The sequence below is a fragment of the Epinephelus lanceolatus genome, chromosome 9 (genome assembly GCF_041903045.1).
Source record: "Epinephelus lanceolatus isolate andai-2023 chromosome 9, ASM4190304v1, whole genome shotgun sequence".
NCBI classification, from domain to species: Eukaryota; Metazoa; Chordata; class Actinopteri; order Perciformes; family Serranidae; genus Epinephelus; species Epinephelus lanceolatus.
The window spans coordinates 20,580,445-20,602,933 of NC_135742.1; the positions used below are offsets into that span (position 1 = coordinate 20,580,445).

General features: G+C 42.8%; 1 protein-coding gene across 4 annotated transcripts in view; it reads right to left on the bottom strand.

Annotated features, from left to right (window-relative positions):
• The window catches only part of grid2 (glutamate receptor, ionotropic, delta 2), a 723,252-nt gene that overhangs the window by 288,215 nt on the left and 412,548 nt on the right, over positions 1 to 22,489 (bottom strand). For all 4 annotated transcript variants that reach the window (XR_013492025.1, XM_078170661.1, XM_078170662.1 and 1 more), the window contains exon 3: positions 21,543 to 21,830. Coding sequence is in view for 3 of the 4 variants with exons in the window: in XM_078170661.1 (XP_078026787.1) it covers positions 21,543 to 21,830 (288 nt within the window). In the remaining variant the exon portion in view is untranslated. The remainder of the gene's footprint in view (positions 1 to 21,542; positions 21,831 to 22,489) is intronic.

A 22,489-nucleotide genomic window follows, 5' to 3' on the forward strand; every position in this document is an offset into this window, starting at 1 on the left:
CCTTCCACAACCACTCCTCCCGAGTCTCCCATGCAAAGACATCCTGTGCATCCCCACAGTCCCATGCCTCTTCATCCTCATCTAATAGAGATGACTGCTGCTATGCTATTCCCTGCCAACTAGGTGGATTTTGCAACATTTTTTAAAACCTTTTAGTGTGTGTATGACCCTGAGTCACTTTAGGGTTTGTGTATAATGTAATTTCACATACTTCTTTTAATTTAGGAACCCAATTGAGCCAATCCACAAGACTCCATGCCTTCTTCAGCTGCATCCATACGTACTTCAATGTTGATTGAAATGTTTATTTTTGCAGTTTTTGTTGCCCCAACCTTTTATAACATACATAAGGATTTAAATGACATGGCAGCTCATAAAATAGAGCTCCAACCAGGTCTCCATTAAATGCCTTCTAAAGCACCTTATCCCACCTTGCAATATGCCACTGTGGATTATTGCTTCTCAGGTGTTACAGAAAGTGGAACTGAACAGGCATTTTGCAAAGAAAACCCAATCAACTGGAATGGTTTCCATAATTCCTCATAAAACAAGGTTGAGGTTTGTACGGTTCTCCGCGTGTCCCTTTCCCCCATTCGTCAGGCTTCCCTTCTCTCCCCTCTCTCCCATCTATCCTCCAAGTCCCCGGCTCAAAGTGAAAGCTAGAGTTAATGTAGTGTAGCAGCCAACAGCACGCAGGGATTTCACCTGCATGTACCGACCAGCTCAGTGGTACTCTGTCTGTGTTCAGAAACTCCTTTCTCCCCTGCTTGCTTTCACCTCATCCCTCTCTTCCCTTGGCTTTTTATCTGAAACCACCCTCCGTTTCCCCTGTTTGCTTTCTGTTCTCTCGGGCCGAATCTCATTTTGAGTGAGTGAAAAGTCCAAGCTGTTTTTCCACTGCAAGGTGGGATCTGTGTCGTGTAATGTCCGTCGATTCCACACTGGAGACCTGTGTTTGCTTCCTGCCAACAGTCGGTGCTGGTTTCTTTTGACTCTGAAAGCGATTTCTAACCAAGCCCTCACCCCATAAAATGAGCAATGACCATGATCTCTCCAATACCATATCAAGTAGTTTAAGGTGTCTGGACGTAAAGCTTTGGCACCAGTGGGTAAAATTCCCATCATACCATGAGCATATTGTGATCTAGGTAGTCTGAGAGAACACTAGACTTCTGCACCTCCTCTTGGATCTGCTTTCAGGCTTTAGAAAATCTAGCCCGTGACGGAAAACTGGCCAATTGCAGGTCACTTCAGAGAGGAGGGGTTCCTATTGGCTGTTCTGCATGCAGATTTGAAATTCTGATTCAGTGATGGAAAATCCTGCAGAAAAAGCTGCTATTCCAGCATTGGCAACAGCTGCTTAAACTACAAGACAGCCCATAAAAGAAAGACAAACTCTCAAAAGGAGAGTCCGACAATAAACACAAGAAAGGATGTGTCAATATCAGTGAAGCAAAATGTGTTTAATAATTTATCCGTCTGCTAACTGAAGCCAAAGGCTAACAACTGTGGCTTCAAGTTCATGTTTATGTAGCTATCGTTAGCTAGAGCCTCAAATCACAATGTGTCCTCTGCCTCACTCCCCGCCGCGACAGACCACCTTACCTGCGGCAGAGCGGGCAGCAGCCCCAGATATGAACCCCCAGCCATCAGCCACAGGAACTCAAACTCAGCCAGCTCTGGGGAACTGGACCGCTCCAGCTCACCAACTCTGTTGATGCCGCAGGTTAGACCTGGCGCTGCTGCTGGCCACCAGCTGCTGTGGCAGGGAGTGACGCGGAGGCACCATGGATTGTGTTAGCTGGCAAATTTTTGTCTCATTTGTGGTCTGAAAAACAGCAAGAGAGCTCTACAAAGAAATAAGATGAAATAAATCAATGTAACAGTAAGTCCGGCATGCACCCATACTCGTCTGATGGGAGGAGCTTAAGACAGAGAGGGGAGAGCTGCAGGACAAGGGTGTATTTTGAACTTCTGCTGGGGTTTTTTCTTTCTGGAAAACAGCACACCCAGCTTTAACAAACCCAAATAGAGGGAGGTAAATCAGTAAAGTGATTCAAAATGCAAATGACTTAATTTGTTTTATACAACTTGTTAACAGTAATATCATTTTTGTAAGTAGTCAATTAAGAGATATGTTGATGCACTGCATAAAAGAAAAGAAAAGATTCAGATCATTGTCATCATTTCTCCTGCAGATGTAATCACAGATCAAGACAATGCCTTTGATTTTAGGCCATTAGGTATCTTTTAATGAAAATAAATGATAAGAAATTTTAATAAAGCAGTTGTTGGAGTCTGCACTGAGAGCACCCCTTTAGAGGCAGAATAGCAAAGGAGGAAAAAACACTGAACTTTGCACAATGAAGAAATTACATGGACCAACAGTCAAAAAGAAGGTGTTAACATATCTAGTATTACAGGAGACTCTCCTGAGTGTGTATGTCAGCTCTATGTAGAGCCTACGCCGTAACCTACACATGTGGCCTACGCCATTGTGAGCATTTATACTTGCGCCATGGTGTGTCTGTGTCACTCTTCAGTTACACCACCAAACACTAGTCTGCGGCAGGGTTTCTGTAAAGTGCTGTCAAGTTTAGTTCATTCAAAACACACATTACACATGGCTTAATAGCGACAGTGTCAATAACAAGTACACAAATCAGCTTCACTGTAACTCGCAGCACACTTGTCTTTTGCTGGACACATTTTCCCCACAAATTCAACATGCTAATGCTTTTAGCACAAGCCTATGGCATTTTACATTGTGTAAATTAGCCTAGCAGCTTCGGAATTTTCCTCTACTCATATAAAGCCAGGGACAACAGCAACATTTATCAAAGGTAATGTTACAAAATAGACGGGAGGTCTGGTTACGTTTCTGGGGAGGTGTACATCAGGCTACGGCATAGGTTACAGCGTAGGCTCTACGTCGACGCAGGTACGGCATTGATTCAATGCAGAGGTAGGCCTATGAATCCCACTTAAGAGGGAAACATCAAACATCTGACATGACATGAGATTCAGCCTATCTAACTCCCTGGGTCTGTCAGAGCCTCCCTGTGTCCCTGTTCACCTTCTTTCACTCGCTCTGCTTGACTTGCAAATCTTCCCCACCTTCAAATAAAAAAGAAAACGCCAAACTTGGGATTGTACATTTTCACTCTGCATCTGACTTTGCAGTTTCAGGTCTTTCTCCTTCCCGTCCTTCTGCTCTGTTTCAACCTTCCTCTACCAGCCTGAGGCATGTTAAGCCTGAGCGTGTAACTTTTGTTAGAACGCTATTGGGGAATAGCTAAGCATAACTGGTAGCAACTTTAGAAAGTGGCAGAGTCTTTCCTTCCTTCCTTCCTTCCTTCCATCCTTCCTTCCTTCGATCCATCCATCCATCCATCCATCCTAACGGCATGACTCCCAGAGCTTCCAAGTTTTCACTGGTGCTTGCTCTCCAGCAGGAAGAGAAGCTTGATCACCCATTGTTCATATTATAATGTGACTTTTGTGCTGCCGTGGAATCCGTGCTGACATAAATTAGTTTTGCTGAAGTGGCAAGGCAAGCTGAAGGAGGAGTAGGGTAAGGTAAGTGTGACCTTGCTCGACTTTTCTATCCATTTAATGCCAAAGTGATGTTTTACATGACGACTTGGGTCGAGGCCAAAGTGGGTAGCAGAGTAAAAAGCAATTTCAATCGATGGGAGTACATTGAAGGGTTTTATAACTGTATTTTTTTTCTCCGTGTGTAAGGTATTGTTTCAGTTTTGCTAACATTCTGGAATGGAGTAATACCTTTCAGCAATATGTAAAGCTAATATTTGAGTTGCCTCCCTTGTTAGTTTTTTCAGTGACACAAATTTATCATACAGTGTCCACACAAAATAGTCACCCACTTAAACTTCATATGTGTTCATTTTGCAACATTGAATAAAAGTGGATTTTTTTTTAAAGGAACCATATTTGCAAGTAAACCTCATTTCCAGAGGGGGCATTATGGACAAGAGGAAAAAAAAAAAAAAAATTACAACAGAGATGTGTTTTTGTACAACTGCCTCTCATGCTATCTGCACCCTGTTCTGCTATTAGACCAACATCCTTATCTCTTTGCTTTGTCTTTCCCCCCAGCCTTTACCTCTGGCTATCCTTATCCCTGCCCCAGGCATTTCACTGTTGTATGGCTCAAAGGCAGTGGTTCTTAAAATATGGATTGAGCCTCAAATAGAATGCAAGCCTGTTTCTCATACGCCCAGGCGCGGAGAATAAAATCATCAGCTGAAGCTGTAGCTGAAAATGTTGTATGTTGTAAAATGTACCCAGCTCTAGGGATCTGAACCTAAACTTGGGAAGTTTACCTTCGTATAGGAAATAAAATGCTTTAGGCCCCGAAGCATTGGTAGTCTTCCTGACGATTGCTCTCTAAATTGTCTATTCCTTTAGATCTAAGTGCCTATCTCCGTCCAACACTCGTTTGCTTTATTTCCCTCCTTCTCTTCCTCTCTTTCACTCTCTTTTCACTTAAAGCCCCAGGCTTCACATTCCCAGAGTCCCCACAGAGAGCTTAACCAACACTTGTTAAAAAAAAAAAAAAAAAAAAAACAACACTCTATAAAAGGCTTGGCACCTTTTAGGTGTGCATCACCTTCCCTATCTCCCCAAATCTCCAGCTTTTAGTCACCCCCACACACACACACCCTCTTCTCTGACTTTCACATACCTTAAGTGACTGAACTTCTCTCCACTTTCCTCAGCTCCATTCTTTCTCCTTTGAATCTTACTTTTATGACCTGTTTTGATCTTGAGCTACCTGCGCCCTGAGCTGCTGTGACATTGTCTAATCTGCACATTCTACTTGAAGGTTATCACTCAGTTGGTCGAAAGGATTTTAGATGCAAGCACATTTTTTTTCCAAAACAAGTGTCCTGGGATTCTGACCCTCAGTGACCACTGGATGTGTTGTGCCCTGGCTCTGTTGTTGCTGACAGAGACAATCAACAGCCATTCTAGATGTTGTGCCAAAGTTCATCTAAAAAGCATGAAACTCCCCTCTGACAAAACAGCTTAAAAAAATACTGGCATTGTGTCCGGTAAAGAACAGCTGGCTTGGAGATGTTTACACTCTTCCATAAGAATGTGCTTGCTTGGCTTGGCTTGACTCGGTTTGACTCTGTGAATCAGCCCAACATGGCAGGGATTTGCATCTCCATTACCACAGGGCTACCTGCTTGAAGGTGAGTCTGTAACTGATGAGATGCTTGTCTTGAGTCAATGAAGTTATAAACCAGCTTACGCCATGTTCACACTGGACGCAGAAGTGCCCCAATATGTCAGTTGTCGTGCAGCCGCCAGCCAGCAGTCACCTGGCTGTTCACACCAGAAGTGCATTTCTCCACGCTGGTCAGCAAGCATCTCTGCTCCTCTGCTCTTTTCTAATCACACATTGAGCTCTGTCTGTGTTAGCTTGTGTGTGTGTGTGAGTGTGTGTGTCTGGATGTATGGGTCTGTGCATGTGTGTATGTCTGTTCATCTCTCTTGCTTTCCGTTTAGACACAACTGACTGATTTGTGGAAGCATGGGGTGAATATTTTATCATAATCAGATCATCTATATTATATATGTCCCTTATATTATTCCTAATAGATTCTCAATGAGGTTTTTTTTTTGATAGATTCGCTCGTGGCTTGCAACCTGTGTGTACAGCCCAACTGATTAACATGGGTGCCCTAAGGATGTGGGCCGTGCTCCGCAGAAATCATCAGAAGTTGTTAACCTGTTGGAGGTGAGCTGTTTGCAGAAGTGCATTAAGGGCCATTTATCTGCAGCTCTTGATCCAACATCGCACTGTGGACATTTCTGCTTGTACTCTTCCTGCCTGCGGTATTAGTAGACTTGTTTCCTATTGAAGAAAAGCCGTTCTGCTGAATGGTGCTACACAATTCATCTCCTATAAATTCTTCACAATAATTGGCTGTGGTCTGCGAGACACCACTGCTACTCAGTTGGAGGAAGTCGGGCACACTTTTGGCCCGACTCTGTAGATTATCCATCATGGGGACAACTCAGCATGTTTAAACTGATGGAAACGCAAATCAGTGTGACATGGTTTGACTCAGCGCGGCCAAAGATGCCAATGGAAAAGGATCTGAGACAAGAAGCAGCAACATCCAGCAGACACACTGTTTTCCGCACAGTGCTGTGAAACATGATAGTGACTTTAAAGTGACCAAAAAAAAAGGCAAATGGGAGGGTGAGTTTTCAAATGACTTCAGCATGGTGTATCATAATGCTGGTGAAAATACAGTGGCCTAAAGTGAGACGTAACTGTTTTCTTTCATCCCTTTCATTCAGGGGTGGCTGCCCTCTCTCTGCCCTGACTGCTAATTCCGAGGTTCACACAAAACGCAAACTTGAGAAGAATCTGGCTATCCAGAAAAACTTTTAGCTTCTTAGGTTTGGCTCTATAAAAATCTCTTCGAAGCAGTCTGCCGTACCTCCATATTCTTAATGCTGTTAGATCGTCATCTCTCCCTCTGCTTTAGTTCGCCTCCTTCTATCTCTCTCTCAACTTTTCATTGCTAAAGACATTTTACCTCCAGTGTCCTCTAAGGATGTAAACCACTACTCTGGAGTCACACCCCTTTGTAAAAGGTTTTACACCCTTTTTTTTTAGATGTTTTTCTGTTTATCTGCTTTCCTGCCTTTTACTCTGCCCTGCCAAATCTGCTATGCCTTTAGATCTCTGTCCCTATCCCCTCCCTGCTTTGCCGTTTCTGTTTTCCCTTATATATTCACAATCTCTCTTATCTCTTTTTCCTCTCTTGCTCTCTGAACGATTTTACTCTGGAGGAGACAAAGTAAGACATGACCTCCCTGAATAAAGCTTGTAGACCTTTGGTGTTTGGCTCATGAGTGTACCTGTTTGCCTCCGTTCGTCTGAATCTGCCTTTATCATCAAGTTTCCCACGTCTCTCTTGGCACAGCTTTTATGTATTTTTCACCTCCTCTTTCACCTCCCACCAGTTTCCCCCCCTGCGGCGTCTCTGGGCTTCACTACCGTTAAAAAAAGATATCCATCTATGCATCTATGTATCCCTCTCTCATCACTCCTTGTTCTCTTTCCCCTGTCTCTATAAACGGCTTCATGCTTGTCAATTTCTAATGCTCTCCTCTCTCCTGTTTTGCCTCCTTCTCTCTCCATTTTGTCTCTTGCAGTTCAGATATGATTCAACTTTGACAACTCTTCACTGCTAAGCAAGGCTCAAACAAACATCCATGTAAAAGGCCGATGGGTTTGAAGGGGTTTGGCTCATTAACCCTCCTTTCTTTGTCCTTTATTGCTTTAAATTAAGTCCTTCCAATACTATGAGCTGTGTGGCATAATAAGTCAAAGTAAGTATTGTTTCTGGGCAAACAAATTCGAGAACAAAGTATGTTTTCTATATCTTTAAACATAAACAATTGATGCATAGTCTAGCCAGTCTGTGATGCAAGGAATCAGCATGCCTGGAGCCCCGCCCCTGCCTGCTGCCTGGCACACAATGCACCAAACCTTGGTTCCTGTCCCTGCAGATGATGGGCCCACAGGGCAACAGCTTAATATTATTATTTATATTTAAAATATAAAACCAGTGGATTCCCCCCACGTGTTGGGCGAGAGTTACTGCCTAAGGCGAGGGAGTTTAAGTATGTTGGGGTCTTGTTCAAGAGTGAGGGTAGAATAGAGCATGAGATGGATCAGCAATTTGGTGCAGCTTCTGTAGTGATGCGGGCGCTGCGCCAGACCATCATGGTAAAGAGGGAGCTGTGCCGGAGGGCGAAGCTTTCAATTTACTGGTCCATCTACATCCCAACCTTCACCTATGGTCATGAGCTCTGGGTAGTGACTGAAAGACTGAGATCATGGATACAAGTGGCTGAAATGAGTTTCCTCCGTGGAGTGGCTGGTCTCAGCCTTAGAGACAGGGTAAGGAGCTCAGACATCCAGAGGGAGCACGGAGGAGAACCGCTGCTCCTTTGTGTCAGTTGAGGAGGAGCTGGAAAGCGTTGCTGGGGAGAGGGACGTCTGGAGTGATTTGCTTCGCCTGTTGCCCCTGTGACCTGGCCCCAGATAAGCAGATGAAAATGGATGGATGGATGGATGGATGGATGGATGGATAGTCTATCATCAAAAATAGGATTGCTCATTTTGTGTTTGTACCTAAACATTTTGAAAAATTTGACATACAATGGATATTGTTAATGCTTAAAGCAAAAGAAAGGATGCTAGGTATATGACTACCACATGTCTCACCTATCAGAGACATTTCCCAGCATGTTAAAAAGGTGAATTTGTACATTTTTCAAGTAGTAAGGGTAAGTGATCAACACATAAAGTCACTTTTATACTTGTCATATTCAGTATCTCTTCATTCAGTTGAAGTCTAGGCATTTGAAAAAGAAAAAAATCTCAGAAGTATCCTCCCCCAAGCATCCTCCTGTTCTCTGCTTGATGTTTTTTTTTTTTTTTTCATATGAAGCCCCCCAAGGGATCAAATGCAAGCTGGGATTTTACCTACAATGAGTCTTTCCAAAGTGAAACCTTGACATTTCCAATTTCACAGACTTTTTGTCATCAGTGTCTTTACACTTTAAAGGTCTGCGCGTGATCCATTTAAGATAAAAATCAGATTTCACATTCACCTCTTCTTTAACAACAGCACATTAGACACGTTTGTCCCATGCAAGAGTCATTTCTGTATTCGGTGCCATTTCCTTCTGTCTCCCTTTCCTTTTTCTCTTCCTTTTGTTATTACCCTTTTCTCTGCTCATGAAGTGTCTCACTCGTATCTGCCCTGTCAAGTATTTTTCTTCTACGCCTCTACAAAGGGGCGGATGCAACAAGGTGAGGTGACACTCTTTGCCGTAACATCGGCAGGCACAATACAGTATGCACTCTCCTTCTCTGTATGAATCCATAAGATCAGTGGTTGAATTTTCACTCTTTTCACTGTATGATGGGGAATCCAAAAAAAAAAGGCAAACTAAGAGGAGTTTTCTCATCTGTTTTCATCTGGCCCATTACTTACTAATGAGCAAATTGTTAGGGGGAGTTTAAAGATAAGAGGGAGGTATCATTTCAAGGTATGAATTTTTGTTTTAAAACTATTAACATGCTTCATTAGGCAGCACTATACAAGGTGACAGAGACATGTTTAATAACCATGGAAAAAGGTTACGGCTGGAGGAACTCAAACCCACACTTTCAGCACATGGCACAGACCCAAGACACTGCATCATATATTGACTGCATTATGACAAACTGGGCCTGGAATAATGGCTCGAGGTGGCCACCGGTTTAAGATATTGATTTCATATTCAATTTTTAAATTTCTGCTAATTTCTGCCACCTGGATCCCAGCCAACATTTGTATGCGGGGCCCATGTGGGTAGTAAATGGGCTTAAAAAATAGGCCCTATATGGGACTGTTCATGGGCTCCATATTGACCCTATGCCAATTGCCCACAAGGGTGGGTTTACCTGAGTGAGCCCCAGATAATTTTATATATATATATATATATATATATATATACTTTATTAATCCCCGAGGGGAAATTCAATTTTTCACTCTGTTTGTCAATTACACACAGGTCCGAACACACATGCACAAACTGGACCTATACATGCACTAAGTGGAGGGATGTCAGAGTGGGCTGCCCATGACAGGCGCTCCGAGTGGTTGGGGGGTTCGGTGCCTTGCTCAGGGGCACCTCGGCAGTGCCCAGGAGGTGAACTGGCACCTCTCCAGCCACCAGTCCACGCTCCATATTTTGGTCCGGACGGGGACTTGAACAGAAAACCCTCCGGTTCCCAACCCAAGTCCCTATGGACTGAGCTACTGCCGCCCCTGAATGTGCCCATTTTGGGCCTATACACAGTTGCTACCCAGGTAGCCACAGCATAATCCATGTGGAGCCCACTTGGATAAACCCACCCATGTAGGCAATTGGCACAGGGTCAATATGGTACCTGTGGACAATCCCATATAGGGCTGATTTTTCAGCCCATTTAATATCCCATAGGGCCCCACATACAAATGTGTAAGCTAACAGTGTTGATGTGGAAACGTTGCGCTCACCCTCTGGCCTCCCACCAGGTCGCCCTGGTGAGTAAGTGGCTGATGTTTGAGTTGTGAAATCCCCTTTAGCATTGTTGGCTGTATTACCACTGTTAGCGGTGTAAGCACAGCTAGTGGTGCTAACATAGTAAACAATGCTGAAAGGGTTTCCCGGCTAAAAATGAAGCGGCTTATTCAACGGGTCAACCTGGGGAAGACTGAAGGGTGAGCGTGATTTTTCCGCAGCAATGTGTGTTGAATGAGCGACGCTGCCTAGCAACCTAACATTAGCTCCCACCTGACCTGGGTGGTACGCAGTTCAGAGCGGCAATGGAACCAGTGGAGACCAGAGGTTGGGCAGTGAGCACTATGTTGCAACCGGCTGTCCAGCTGTTTGCCAGCAAAGTTTACAAAAAGTAAATTTAAAGGGAAGACATTACCATCGCAAAATGTTGAAATTTCACCACCGCTTAATGGATAGCACTTGGAAATGTGATGCTAAAGCTCTCTGAGTCAAAGAAGTGCCGCACTAAATACGGAGGCCTCTTGTTTGTCACGTCTTTTTTTTTTTTTTAAATTAACGGGTTAGTAACAGGTTAGCAGTTGTCAGTCTATTGTGCTGTATAAATATACAATGATAAATGAAACACGTTGCTTACACAATATGAGGTAGGTGGATATGACAGTAAACACACTGTAACATGCTAAGATTATGATTGACAGATTTTACAGTGAGTATTTAACACTATAAATATGTCTAATAGACTGGTAAAGTGGGTGCCTGTTGTTACAGGGGTAGTGCAAAGAGATAGTTCCTGACACTACGGACTTCAGTATTCATCATAGTTATGGCCTGTGGAAAGAAATGTGTTTTTTGTCTGGTTGTTTTAGCATACATCATTCTGTAGCGCCTACCAGAGGGGAAAAGTGAACAGGTTTTGTGCAGGGTGTGCAGTGAATCTAGAGGTGTATACATCCTGGATGGAGGGCAGGCTGGCAGCAATGATGGTGTCTATGTTGGGTGTCCACTGTAGTTCATGGGAGATGGTAGATCCCAGAAACTTGAAGGAATCCACAGCAGACACAGTACGATGATGGGGAACAGTGGTGATGGTGTCATTTAGTTCAATGCTATCAGCACAATTTTGAGAGCGTTCATATCCAGGTGGTTCTGACCACACCAGAGAGCCAGCTGTTCAACCTCCCATCTGTTTGCAGACTTGTCGCTGTCCTACACGAGGCCAATGACCGGTGTGCTGTTGCAATCATCAGGAGTGTAACAGAAGAGGGGCAGTCATTGGCATAAAGGGAAAAGAGCAGTGGGGAGAGCGCACATCCTTGAGGGGTGCCAGTGCTGATGGTGTGGGTGCTGAATTTTCTTTAGCCTCACTTGCTGCATCTGGTCTGTCCGGTAGTTTGTGACCCACTGACAGGTGTGAACTTGGCACTGTGAACTGGCTGAGTACAGAGTAGAGAATTTCTGGGTTTGTGTTGAATGCCCAGCTGAAGTCCACAACCAGGATCCTTGTGTATGTCCCTAGGGAGTCGAGGTGTTGCAGGATGTCATGCAGTCCCATGTTGACTGCATCATCCACTGACCTGTTTTCTCTGTATGCAAACTGCAGGAGCATCAGCAGGGGGCTTCTGGTGTCCTTCAGGTGGGTCAATGCCAGCCTTTCAAAGTATTTCATGACCATAGAGGGTGACAGGCCTGAAGTCATTTAATCCTGTGATTGAGGGTTTCTCAGGGACCCGGATGATTGTGGAGCGTTTGAAGCAGGAGGGGACTTCACAAAGCTCCAGTGATCTGTTGAAGATCTGTGTGAAGACAGAGGCCAGCTGGTCAGCACAGACTTTCAGACAGGAGAGTGATTTGCCATCCAGGCCAGGTGCCTTTCTTGTCTTCTGTCTGTGAAACAGCTGACACACATCATCTTCACAGATTCTGAGCGCAGGCAGGGGGCCGGTGGGGAGGGGTGAGGGGGTGGCAGCAGGGGGTGCCGTTGGTTGTGTGAAGTCTGAGTCAGAGCTGGTGAGGGGTGTGAATGATGGCTTATCAAACCTGCAGTGTAACTCATTCAGGTCGGCGGCCAGTTGATGGGTCTCCACAGCGTGAGGGGATGATCTCCTGTAGCTGGCGATGTCCTGTGGCGTCCTCCACACCAACGCAGGGACGTTGGCTGAAAAGCTGTTTTTCAACTTTTCAGAGTAGCTCCTCTTTGCTTCTTTCTCTGTATCCTATGCCTATGCATTTAACCGACGTGTTCATAATAACCAATCTAGACACACAGAACTGTTTCTGTGGAGATAACACTTCTCAGAGTTATATGCGGAACTTCAGCTTAGGGTCAAAAGTTCACTTCTGATAACATTTAAGGCCTTTTATCATTGTCACTCACTTTCACTTGTATCAAACAGAGTGTATTTCTCCAAAATATGAGCACTTTTATTGTTCTTTCCTTATAAGAGAAAAGCAACCTAACAAGCATCACACTTTTAAAACTGCTCTTTCGTTTGGCTATAACCTTTTACAATTGTGCCTCAGGCTCCTCTTGTCATTGGCTAAAAGCAAAACAAAACAAATCATCTTAATGTCAACAGTGCTATTACCACTAAGTGGTACTTCCCACATTAGCTGAACGAGGCCAGCACTGTTGTGGTTCTGACTGGATTATAGGCAAGGTCACTCAGTAGGTAACAGTAACTTGTCACTCACAGTTTTAATATATACCAGGTTTTACAGCGTGAACACAAGACACCTGAGGACACACTGAAAGAAGTAAAGAGAAAACAGAGTGAGAGGAAGAAAAGAAAGGAAGATGGAGGGAGAGGGTGAGAGATAAACTATGAGAGGAGGTAGAGAGAGATAATAGAGAGAAAACATGTGTTCTCAGTGTCCGGAGCGCACCAGTAGAGCTGAAAATAGGGATTGGGACAGTTGCACCGTAGCTTCATTTGAGAGGACACACTCGACTGTCTGTTCTCTAAAGAACTCTCCTTGTACAGAGGCGAGGCCTTTTGGGAACATTGCTATCATCTTAAAAGGCCATCTCTGTCTCTCCCTCTCTCTCTACCCTGCTTTCTTGCTCGCTCTCTTTTGCGCTCTTTCTCTTTCCCTTCTCTCCTTGAGCAGGGGGTGAGGCCATTAGGGAACAATGGTGATATCTTTAAAGGGCCTTCTGTGGCTGAGAGAACAGCACTGCCAAAACCCAGAGGATCCATGTGCTGAATCAGTGGTCACAGAGCACAGAGGGGATAGAGGGATTTAAGTGGGCTACGAACATGTGTGTGTTTGCGTGCATGCCCATGTGTGTGTATAGGGTCTATTGTGTACATATTTTGTGTGAACTATACTTCATTTGGGGACAAATTTTGGATTTAAACCAGTTGATTGAAGGTTGTCTAGCTAGGGGAAAATGGTGTTCCTACTTTAAGCCGTGATGGGGTTACATTAAGGTCAGAGTAAAAGCCTCTTCCCAACAGGCATGAGAACATTTGTTGATAATTTGCACAGAACTCTAAAAAGTTGAATTCATGGTGTGTAATGGAGGCTTTTACAGTAGTGCAGACAAAAAATAACCAAGAACCACATCAGTTGATTCAGATTTGAGTCTATGGGAAAAGGCCTAAATCAACAAAATCCTGCAGATAGCTTTTACCAACTGTAAAGCACACATAAGTTGTATATACAAGCAAATATGTGCTCACAGTCTGTATGATTAAGAAGAGATTCTGTTGGATCCAGACTCAACAGCCAGCCTTGTCCTGTCACAAAGAACTCACTTTAGCCTGTTTCGACCAAACACTTTAAGTATGGTACCTTTGGAACCAAAAGTAACCCTTCAGACATGGTACCTTGACCCTAGGTCCATTAAGTGTTTCCACTGCAAACAGTACTCTTTCATGTGGGCGGGATGGTGGGCACTCTGCTCCATCCAGCACTTACTGTATTAACTCATTACCGGTGGCACAGATAGAAGTCTGCACCTTGTTTATCCTTCACAGAACGAGGATGCACGCCGACATTTTCGAACAAAATAGAACAGGCTGCAGCAAGAGCCTCTCCCTGAGATATTTAAAAAATAGTGCATTTGTGCATTTAGTCCTTCTCAGGCAAGCTCAGGGGTTGCCAAAGCCCACAGAAATGATGCTCCGCAACACTTTTTTCCTTTCCCAGAGTGAGTATCAAGCTTCACATCGTCAACTCATGCACTGAGTAACATTACAAGTTAAAATTGGCTGTATTGACGAGATTTCCTAATGCATGATATGAACATAAAACACTGTTACCCATCAAGGGCTTAGGCTCTCATCACATTATTCATCATGGGTCAGTTTGACAATTGGTGTTATTGTAGAGTACTTTATATGTCAAGGTAATGTTAATAGATGGTATGCCAACACTGTAGCATAAACAGAAAGCAAGACTGTAGTCTTTAGCTCAATTCATCTGTGTTATTGGATACCTGTAATCTACCAGTTTATTTACAGAGCAGATGAGAATTTAGGTAACTCTTTCCAAGAGTTGCTCAGGGTTGATTTAATCTTGGTGTTTACTACACTAACTGCATTTACATGCACACTAATATTCCACTATTATTACAAATATGTCAATATTCTGAATTCAATACGGATACAAAGCATTCGGAATATGCATCATATTTGGGGACTTTACCACAGGTCTGTGCATTGTCATGGATGTGTTGTACATAAAGGGACTAGCCAACAGTTTGCAAGGTTGGGGCAGAGATACATGCCCAAAAGTAAGCTGACATTTCTGGTTGGACGAAGAAACACACCTACTTTAAAACATTATGAAAGACTTGGATATCAACAGGTTTTTGGATATGCACATATATTGCAACGCAGACCTTTCCATATAGGTGGTTGGAGGAATAAAAGAGGGCGTCTGTATTTGCACGGTTGGCGGAAAATTAATCCTATTTTGATGCATAGAAGGAAAATGGCACAAGCTGCTCCAGCCGTTCCACTTTTCCAGACATATTAGGGCACATTAATCAGAGTACGCAGGGCTACATGTAAACAGGAATATCAGTGAAATTGTCATTTTGTGCATGTAAACAAAGTCACTGACTTCTGAGGTGTGGGAATAGCACTTCCAGAAGAGCCACATCAGCTACCATTCAATATTAATCTAATATAAACTGCTTGGTAGAGCTCACTAGAACATACTTTCATAGCACATATTCAATACACCAATAAAAAGCTTTAATGTCTTGGAAGATTGAGTTTGAGCCTGCAGAATGCATCGCAAAACAATCCCACTGGAGAGGCTCCATTGGAGATCAATGCATACAACACATTAATTGTGTTAATTGACGACAATGAGTGAGATGGAGCCCCATTATGGCTATAAGGATTAAATCAACACCGAATCACCCACGGCAGAAAACTATTACACTGCTCTCTATGAGCTGAAACTTTAAGGTGTGTTAGACATTTGTCCACCCATCAATGACTGATGTCATAGCCGGTGTTTTCCATGAGCTAGCAAAATATGTGCTCTGACATCACTCCTTGGGGTGTGATCCAAAACGAAACATGCTTTTAAGGTTCAGCCCTTAAGGAGCAGTGTACCAGGGGTGTACTCCACTCTATGACTCAGAGTAAATTACCTTTAAACCTAAAAGTGCCAGAACAAAGGTGGGCGCAAGAGAGGGACCTTATAGTATAGAAACAGCCAGGCAGTCTGGAGTTAGGAAGCGCAAACCAGACCTATGCAGGCTGTTGAAAGTATGACAGCATAAACTGACAGGTCATGCACTTAATATGAGTTTGATTATGTTTGTAACCCTACTCCGAAAGAGAGCGACAGCTGTGCAACAACATATGACAATATAAACTATTTGTAGCCAAGCAATCATTAGGGCTGACAAAGGGCACCATAACAGACCACATACACAAACCCAATGACACAGAATACACCTATACACTCATAGAAAACAGCAGCATTATATTTCTGTAGAAGAGAGCCAAAGGACTGTAAAAACAGAGTGGCACTTTATAAAAGGGACATAGGATGTTTCTAGTCTAATGTAAGAGTTAATGGACTGGAAAGAAAGAGGGTGAATAGACAGAGAAAGACAGAAAAGCAGGGTAAAATGAGACAGTATGCACACGCACAGGCAGACTGATGTGTCACCATCTTAAAGATGAATACAGATACATATGCATGTCTTTGTCTGTTTCTGTGCATATACAAACACATGTCCATGTCTGCCTGCGTCTGTGTTAGTTTGGCAAAAGACAGACAGAGAGAGAGAGAGAGAGAGAGAGAGAGAGAGAGAGAGAGATGTTTCTGACTTAACCATACATCCATTAGCTCGCTAATGGCCTACCATGCTGAGAAACCATTGATACAGTTAGATAAATTTGAAATTCGTGCAAAAGCAGTTTCACAGACCTACTACTGCCCTACAAAGGCAAAAAGGACTAACTTCATATTTGATCAAAACTGAGTTAAAACCACGGTGTCTACGGGCATCAAATATTAAATGTACTGCGTTTAAGGGCTTTTTGATCATTTTTGACCAAATTTAAGATGATTTTTGGACAAATAATATTTTGGTCATGTAAGCATTGCAGGTAAGTACAAAGGTTAGTAGATGCAGTCTCATGTAGAGGTCGACTTTATGTCGGAATATGATTATTAGAGTGTTAGGTTAATGCATATTTTGTCAAAAGGGAAGTAAAAGTATAAAGTACAAGGGCAATATTGGGTTCAGTAGTAGGTTTAAAGATTTTTAACACTGGATTTGTATACCTACATCCAGAAAATAAATCTTACTTTATAATGATGAAAACTCTGTCTGTGTGTCTGTCTGTGTCTCTGTTCCACGTTTTTCTCCTCACTGACTTGATCAATCCATGTGAAATTTGGCACAGTGGTAGAGGGTCATGGGAGGATGCGAATGAAGCAATATTACATCAATTGGCCAAAGGGGGGCGCTATAGCAACCGAATGAAATGCAAACTTTGAATGGGCATATCTCATGCCCCGTATGTCGTAGAGACATGAAAATTTAGATGCCTCTCCTCATGAGGAACAAATTTGCCTCAAGAACCCATAACTTCCAGTTATATAGATTTTCCGCAATTTTGAATTTTTTGGAAAACACTTAAAATCGATCTCTTCCTAGGAAGTTTGACCAATCTGCATGAAAGTCGGTGAACATAATCTAGGGACCAATATCTAAAGTTCCCTCTTGGCAAAAGTTGGAAAACTTACTAAAACTGAGCTTCTATAAGGCAATGAATATTGCGGAGGGTGTGGCTCATCACATAAAGGTGTAGAACATCTCAAGGGTTTCAACTTTGTAGGCGTATGACCACACGTAATCTGAGGGGACCCCTCCATTATTGACCCGATCAAACAAAATCAGGGCGCTAGAGAGCTAATTTCTTATCTAGGCCTAACCGCCATATCGATTTTTACTAACTTGGTAGATATGTAGAACAGGATGCCTCAAGGTGACTGGAGAAATTTAACTCTAATTGGCAACTGGGTGGCGCTATCCACCTTATTTTCAAACACGGAAGTAAATAGTGATCAACTTCCGTTTTTTTGTGCGTGACTTCCGGTCAGCTGCTTTCCCTCATGCTTTCCCTTACCGGAGCTAACAGTGCAAGCTAATTTTTTTTCAATTTTCAGTTGTTTATGTTATTCAATCAGTTAGTTAGTCTGTGTATTTTATATAACTTTAGATAACTGTGCCCACGTTTCCGTTATAACGGAAATTTATTCCCTCTAAACGCGAATAAATCGCACGTCAATCATAAACTATGAACCAAAAAAGCACAATCTATCCCGAGTGAGACAAACTGCTTGATCCCCGTCTCCAGTGTACCAGCTGAGAACCTGCAGAACCGAATCAGCGAAAAAACACACCGGGCTACACAGCCTCTCTACCTGAGCAGCTGAAGCTGCGGCTCACACCCTCAACACACAGACACACAGACGGTGCTTCTGCATGCCAGCCAAACGTGTGCGCAACTGTGAGAAATAAATATGTGAGGTTTACGCTGCTTTTCTATCTTTTTTTCCCCTTTTCTTTCTTTCTTTCTTTCTGTCAGCGACATACACTCCTAACACAGGACGGGTTGTTTTAATTGACTGAGTTGATCGTTAAGCCATAGTGATGCGTGGATCGGCTCTGATAGCACCCGAATCAGCATGTACGCATCAACCATCCAGCCGTTACAACATGATTGAGCTAGCAAAGCAGTTTTGTGTTGCTATGTGTGGTAATTATTCAGTTTTGGGAAATCACGATGTCTAGAAAGCATCAGTGGCTGCAGCTGACAGGGACAGCTAGCGTTAACACTAGCAGCAAAACTAACATCAGGATCGTCATCCGTTAAAAGCCTCCCATTGTCGGATACGACATGAAACTACTCCAATTAGCTCAATCATGTTGTAACTAAGACATCTGCTGGAGAAAATATTTTTTTCACGGGCCACTTTGTGAGTTTAGTGAGTTATTACAGACACGGCTAATGGCTAACAGCTAACGGTTAGCCCAGCTAATCTACGATAACCATGTTATTAATTATACACAGAGAAAATACTAATGTTTGTTCAGTCATTGTGTTTATAGACTTTACAAACATCAGATTAGTCTAAACGGTGATATAGTGACGTGAAAAATGTGATATATACATATATATAGCTAAACTCAGCAAGGTAAACAACAAGGGGATTGCCATTTACACAGTGGTAAGAGTGCTGGACCGGAAGTGTCGCACAAAAAAACGGAAGCTGGCTGTGTTCTGTTTTGCCTCCGTGTTTCCGTGAAAAATAAGGTGGATAACAACAGAAAAATGCTTAATAATGGTTAAAATGCGACCGATCGCTGTGGCTCCTCAACGTTGTGTTTTTTTTCCTAATTTTTGGTATGACTAAGTCATGGTATGGTATGCTTTACATAATCACGGAAACTGTCAGTGTGTCATTCTGTCAGTCAGTCATTCTGTCTGTCCAATGTTTTTCTACTCACTGACGTGGTCAATCTATATGAAACTGCACATAGGCATTGAGGATTGGCATAGGTAGAAGGTGACAAAGCTACCAATGGGTATGGACTAGTTTAGGGTGATTTTTGGAAGTATATACAAATCAGAAGACTACAGGACTACAAAATCTTCAGTGGGTTACCAAAAGATATTTGTAAAAATCTGAGGATCATTTGGCAGAAGGACCTAGAGTGTGAATTAAGCAATTAGGAATGGCTGAAAAATATTATCAAATACTGGGAAATATATAAAGGAGGCAAGAGGGGGAATTTACTCAGTATGAATTAATTCAGAGGTTTTCCTCTACTCCTTCTAAGCTGTACAGGATGGGTCTACTGGCTAATCATTTCTACATGCAATCTGGGAATGTAAACTGATTAATCCATTTTGGGGAATAGTTGTGGCTCACATAGAGAAGTGGTTGGGCATGACGTTACCTAAATCACCAAGGCTAAACCTTATAGGGGACCAAACAGAATTGCCAAATATATTAAAATATGACCTTGTTGTGATAAATGTAGGGGTCGTCACAGCTGCTCGAGTAATCCTAAAATCCTGAAAGAGAACATCACGTTCAGATTTTGAAAAATGGAAGGAATTTATGTTAGAAATTGTGTAAAATAAACATGCTAGCTAGGGTCAGCAATGAAATTGAAAGCTTTAAGAGGTCATGGGCAGGCTTTTTATGTTTGCTGAGCTATAATGATGTGGTGTTTAGTTGTACAGCTGTGGTTGCTAAACTACTATTATGGGTATAAGGATGTGTAGCTTCCAGGTGCCTGTGGATATGTTGAGTTCCAATAACAGTACTGTTGGTTTGTTTGATTTGACTGAATATATAAGTAAAAAAAAAAAATAAAACTGAAGGATGGATAAATAAAATTAAAGATATTTTTTTGGGGCATTTTGCCTTCAATGGACAGGACAGGTAAGTGTGAAGGGGGGAGAGAGAGAAGGGGGGATGACATGCAGCAAAGGGCCACAGGCTGGATTCAAACCCAGGCCGCTGCAGCAACAGCCTTGTACATGGGGCGCCTGCACTACCACTAAGCCACCGACGCCCCGGATGGATAAATAAAATTAGATAAATTGTTTCAAATTTAAGATAATGCAATGACTTTTAAAGCCTAATATTTATGCGTTCAACTTCAAGACATTTTTAGACTTTTTAAGTATCTGCAGACAGCTACAGACATTATCAATAGGTGGCTTTGTGTTTCTTGTTGGAATGTTTTGCAGTGTATGTGAATGACATCAGCTGACAGGAAGTAAAGATGGACCCAAGCTGTTGCCTTGCAATGCATTTCCAATGACACAGTCTGCATATAAAAATGAATATCATGCCGTAGAACAGGCCTGTTTAATTGGACCTCCAAGTGGCCCAGCTAGGGATTGGCACTCAATCTGCCCTGTCCATAGTGTATCACTTACTGCCTTTATGGTTTACAATCCTGGTTTACACAAGTGCATCGCACTAGCAGGATCCATAGCGTATTGTTTAAAAACAAACTAAAATGAAAGCTGTCTGTATGCAAACTTAGTTTGTCACGTAGCCTATCTTAAAATGTACCTGGGACGGCTCACCTGTGGACAGTGAGTGACCTCAGTAGAGGGGGGAAAGTATGTTGGATGAATGATTGATACTGATGTCTGTTCTTCATGCTTATAATAATATTACTCAGTACTGTGATGTCAGGAGGAATATTTATTTTATTAACATGCTAAGTTTGTTTCCAGTGAGATATCATTGAGTTTATATAGTGACTTTGTTGTTGTAAACATGACTGTTGCGACCATAGACTGTATAAAACTATGTCCCTGGTATTTTCCTAAAAACTTGACCCTAAAGGAACATGTCAGGAAGTGAGGCGTGCTTCTGGTGTGTGTGTGCGTGTGATAGAGAGAGAGAGTGTTATTAGTTACTGTTAATGCCACCTGCGATGCTTCTGTGTGTTAGCTCTTTTCAAATGTGACACAATAAACATTACTACTTTTACGACGACAATTTGCACCTGTTCAGAAATTTTACCAAAAGCTAAAAAGAAGTTTACAGGTTGCCTGTTGAAAATGTCTGGCCTATCGACATCTACTGGTTTTAAAATCCAGGCCATTTGAATTTGTAATTGAACAGCCCTGCCATAGAAAATTGTAATTGCTGCTCATTTTCAGCTTTTTAAAGTTTCAGTTACAACAAAACTGACCTCAAAACAAGCCAAAACACAGTGTCTGCAGTTTGGCTGCATAGTTACCGCATTGTGGCTATATATTGGTGCCCAGGCCGCGGTTAAAGTACTGCACACAATAATCTGTGTGCTGTAGGACCAGATAGATAGCTAGCTAGATAGCTAGATAGATAGCTAGATAGATAGATAGAGGGTATTAATGATTGCCTTGTTGACTATTTCCAGAATCATATCTCCTTACCAAAATCAGAATCATAGAAGAGGATGAACTTCTGCCAGCTGTACTCAGACACCACTTGCATGATGACCTCATTGAGATAGACGGGTGGGCGGACCATTAGGGTGTAGTCATCTGTTCCAGCGATGCGACTGGTTGGTGGGCAGGCGGAGCGAGGTGTTCCCGCCGGGGAGCGCTGGATAAAGAGGTGGGGGATGTGCATGGCATCGGCCAGAGTCTGAAGGCTGCCTGCAGACATGCAGCCGATTGAACTAACCAGAGCCAGGATACCACGGTTCATCAGCTCACAGGCTGGATGGAGAGGAAAGGGAGGCAGCAGAGAAAGAAAGAGAAGAGAAAAAGGGGAAAAAACAAAGAAGGAACATGTTATTTTTCAAAGCACACAAAGGAACTCAAGCTTTCGTGAGGAATCACCGGTGGTAAATATATCTGTTAGAAATGTGGGCAACACCAAGTCACAGTTTTGATCATAGTAATTATTGGTGGTATGAGTGCGCCAAAGCAAATAATTCTCATTCTACAGGTCACCACACTGCAGCACCGACTAAATAGACAGGGACATTTTTAGTGAGCTGTTCCTACTTGTTTCCACATGCTTTGAATAGTTATTTCGAAAACCAAAGATGTCACAGTCAAACACAGTCTGCTCTGTGGTAACTAGAAACAGACAGACATGAAAGCAGAGAGGAGGGAAACTGGAAAAAGAGGCACAGGTAAAGGTATATGGCAGCAGAGTAGGGGCATATTGCAGGCTACAAGTAAAAACTCACTATAACACAAAAAGAGATTTTTTTTTTCTGCACTGCTCAGTGAATACAGGCGAGCCTCCAAGAGCCTGAAAACACTGTCATTTCAAGCTGTCAAAAAGACTACTGTGAGTCACTCTGTGAATAGATGGAGACATGGACAGGATAAAAATACATATAAAGGAGAGGGGTTGATGTGTCACC